Raw genomic sequence first — 3,220 nt, forward strand, 5'->3', positions numbered from 1 at the left:
ATTATAACCCCACAATAAGTTAATATAATTATTATTTGTTGAGCACATTCTCAGTGCTCAGAACTTGGCATAATCGTTCACATAAACATGTAAAGACCATAATATTATCCTCTTGTCGAATGTAACGAGACTAAAGATCAGACAGGTTGAGTAACTTGTTAGCTATAAAGAAATTGAAATGAGATTGAGTCCAAAACCTACTTTATCTCAAAGGACCTACAGGAACTGCTTAAAAATAAAACATTTTAAGGGGAACCTGAAACGTAAATATATTGGCCCTGGGGCGGGGGCGGGGCCGCGGATCCTAGAACGCTTCCGGCTCGGAGCAGCGTTCCCGCAGCGGGGGAAACAGGCCCGACTCGGGGACACAATAACGCAGGCGGAGGCGGACGTTCGCTTAACTGTTTACTGACTGGGATGGAGGAGCCTGGGCGGGGCCTTCCGTGTGGAGGCGGGTGCGGAGGGGCCCTGGTCGCTGCCGTGGACACAGTCCCCTGCGCCAGTGCCCAGCGCCCAGCGCCCGGCGGCCCGGACGGCAGCCTCAGGCAGCGGTGCGCTGCTGAATGTCTAACCACCGGCTCTCGGGGGACTGTCTTGTAGTGTCACTTCCGGGTGTACATACTCCCACCCTGGCCGATTTCGAACCACCGGGTCACAGCGCTCAAGCGGGAGCTGCGAAGAGGCGCGCGATCAGCAGGGCTATGCCAGTTCCAAGACGTGAGCCCTCTCCCCACGGAGCTCTGAGCCAGACTGTCCCCAGGGCCCAAGCATTCGGCCTGAGCCTTGCTCCCAGCCTCACCCGCCACCTGCAGCATCTTCCACTGCGGCTCTAGCTGCCCCCGCAGGTGCATCAGGGCCTGCGTGTCCTCTGGGGAGGCCACGCATAAGGGGCCCAGGCTGGGGGGTGCCTCTCCGTGCAGCACCTGGGCCAGGACGCCTGCCAGCTGGGGTGTGGATTCCTGGCCAAGGGCAGAGAGGAAAGCCGTGAGTCACTGGCCTCTCCCCGATTCCCACCCTACAGCACATCTGCCCTGCTCAACCCACCTCATCCACAAGGGCCAAGACTCGGCACCCTGCTGGGGCCCGCAGCAGTGAGGCCAGGAGCGCAGCCTGGGGGTCCTGCAGGCCATGGTCCGGCCCCAGTGCCAGCAGCACCAGGTCAGGCCGGAAGCTATAGGCCAGGGGCAGCACCAGGGCCAGGAGGAAGTTCAGGAACCCGCCAGCTGTCTGTGGAGGGACGGGTGGCATGACCCCATCCCCTCATCCAGGGGACCAGGGGACACCCCTCCTGCCATCAGGATGTCGGGAAGGGTAGGTGAAGGCCAGGGGCCTGGCCCTTAGGATGATAGTCAGCAGCCACTGCCTGGCCCCGGGACACCACCACTTACCCCGGGCAGTGGCATGGAGACGTGGAACATGGACAGGGCGGCTGCCTCCTTGCCCCTGATGTTCAGCCACAGGTTCCTCCTTTCAGGGGAGAGTGGTCACACGGACACGTGTGTGTGTGAGCGAGACGCCACTCACGCTCCAGAACCAGGACGCCAGAAGGTGAGGCGCAGGAGAGTTCAGGGATGGGGTGCTGGAAGTGCTGACCCTCTGTGCTGGAGACCCTCCTGGCCTTGCTCCCAGGGCCCCCTGGGCCACCCAGCCATCTCTCCTGGGGACCCACAGTGACACACCCACCCCCATGCAGGAACCCAAGGGGCATACCCATCATCTGCCAGGTCCGATGGCCGATCCAGCTGTCCCACGGCCACACAGAGAATCCTAGAGAAGGAGGTGGTCCCAGGACAGGCTGTACTCACCCCACTAGCACCCCATCCCAGAGCCCTCCCACTGTGGCAGCCAGGGCGGGGGTGCCCGTGGGCCACGCCCTCAGAGACTCCCAGCCAGCGGAGGCTCTCACCTCTGAGCTCCCCGGGAAAGGCCGCACCGAATGGCCACATCCAGAATGGCAACTGCAGCAGAGGCCGGGGTGGCTGCGATGCCGCTGCTCACCTGCGGGGTGAACGACAGCAGTGGAGGGCAACCCCCAACCAGGCAGACAGACCCATCCGGCCCTTCCCTTGGTCCCGGTCTCCGTGCCTGTCATCTATACACTCTGAGGTCAAATTGCTCCACTTCTGGAAATAAGGTGCTTAAAACTGCACTTGATATCACCGCCTCCCCCTCTCTGCCAAAGAGCACTGAGGAGGGGACAGGGGAGCGCCTGTCACCCTGTCCCTAGGGGCTCTTCTGGGAAGGGTCCTGGGCACAAGGCAACACTCACATACACATGGCTCTGCACCCCCCTATCCCTCACCCCCCGCCCCGGTCCAGGCCCTGCCCCAGCTCCACAGCCACCCCAACCCCCCATCCCCTCCAGGTGCCCCCACCTGCCCATCCAAGATCCTATCCAAAAGGTTCAGGACCTTCCCAAGTGCACTGGCAGCCTTGTCCTCGGCCAGGGCCTCGTGTAGGCTGCGTAGAAAAGCCGAGGGACACAGACACAGGGTGACACAGATCACAGGTGAGTCACACCAGGGTGCATGGTGGACACAGCCTCACCCCCTCCCCAGGCCCACGCTGCCCACCTGGCCCAGGACTGCGTCTCCTCCTTCAGGGCTGACCCCTCCTGATGGGTGACTTCAGGGGGCAGGGCCAGAGCAGCGTCCCGCGAAGTCAGAGCTACAGCCGTGCGGACAGGGGGCATGGGGCGGAGGTGCAGCCGGTCCAGGAGGGAGCTCAGCGCCACCGTGGCCTGGGCCGCCGCAGCCTTGAATTCGGGCCCCTCAGACAGCAGAGGTGAGGGCCTCCCCTCTGGGGAGCGGGTGCTGGGGTTCAAGACGGGGGCCGAGTCTAGGGGGGCAGGTCAGAGTCACAGGCACTTTGTGAAAGCCAAGGCCCTATCCCACCACCCGGCCCAGGCCACACTGACCTTGTTGCTGGAGGCTCGTCCAGTGAGGGACCTGGCTTGCCTCGGACATCCTGAAGGACTTCAGGCGCTGCAGGAGAAACAGAAGGGTGAGGCTTGGCCTTGCACCCCCAGCCTTCCCCGCCTGCAGCCCCTCGCACCTGCGATGCGGCACCATGGGCCCGGACAGGGGCGGGGCGGGGTCCCCCAGCAGGGCCTGCACGGTCATGCACACGGACTCGGAGAGGGACTCCAGGGTTGTAGCCGCCCTGGGAGGAGAGAGGAGGGCAGAGGTGTCACTGGGGCAGAAGGCCCCTCCGACTGCAC

At 63.3% G+C, this 3,220-nt stretch overlaps 1 protein-coding gene across 1 annotated transcript in view; it reads right to left on the minus strand.

Moving 5' to 3' along the window:
* Positions 1 to 392: 392 nt before the first annotated feature.
* Positions 393 to 3,220, minus strand: part of HDAC10 (histone deacetylase 10) — a 5,356-nt gene continuing 2,528 nt past the window's right edge. Inside the window, 11 exon segments of the mRNA XM_023748699.1 lie at positions 393 to 672; positions 800 to 959; positions 1,045 to 1,227; positions 1,389 to 1,467; positions 1,711 to 1,767; positions 1,907 to 1,998; positions 2,376 to 2,460; positions 2,574 to 2,838; positions 2,918 to 2,957; positions 3,030 to 3,149; positions 3,151 to 3,162. Coding sequence (XP_023604467.1) covers positions 662 to 672; positions 800 to 959; positions 1,045 to 1,227; positions 1,389 to 1,467; positions 1,711 to 1,767; positions 1,907 to 1,998; positions 2,376 to 2,460; positions 2,574 to 2,838; positions 2,918 to 2,957; positions 3,030 to 3,149; positions 3,151 to 3,162 — 1,104 coding nt within the window. The 3' untranslated portion in view covers positions 393 to 661.

Source organism: Myotis lucifugus, unplaced genomic scaffold, assembly GCF_000147115.1.
Source record: "Myotis lucifugus unplaced genomic scaffold, Myoluc2.0 scaffold_1691, whole genome shotgun sequence".
Classification (NCBI taxonomy): domain Eukaryota; kingdom Metazoa; phylum Chordata; class Mammalia; order Chiroptera; family Vespertilionidae; genus Myotis; species Myotis lucifugus.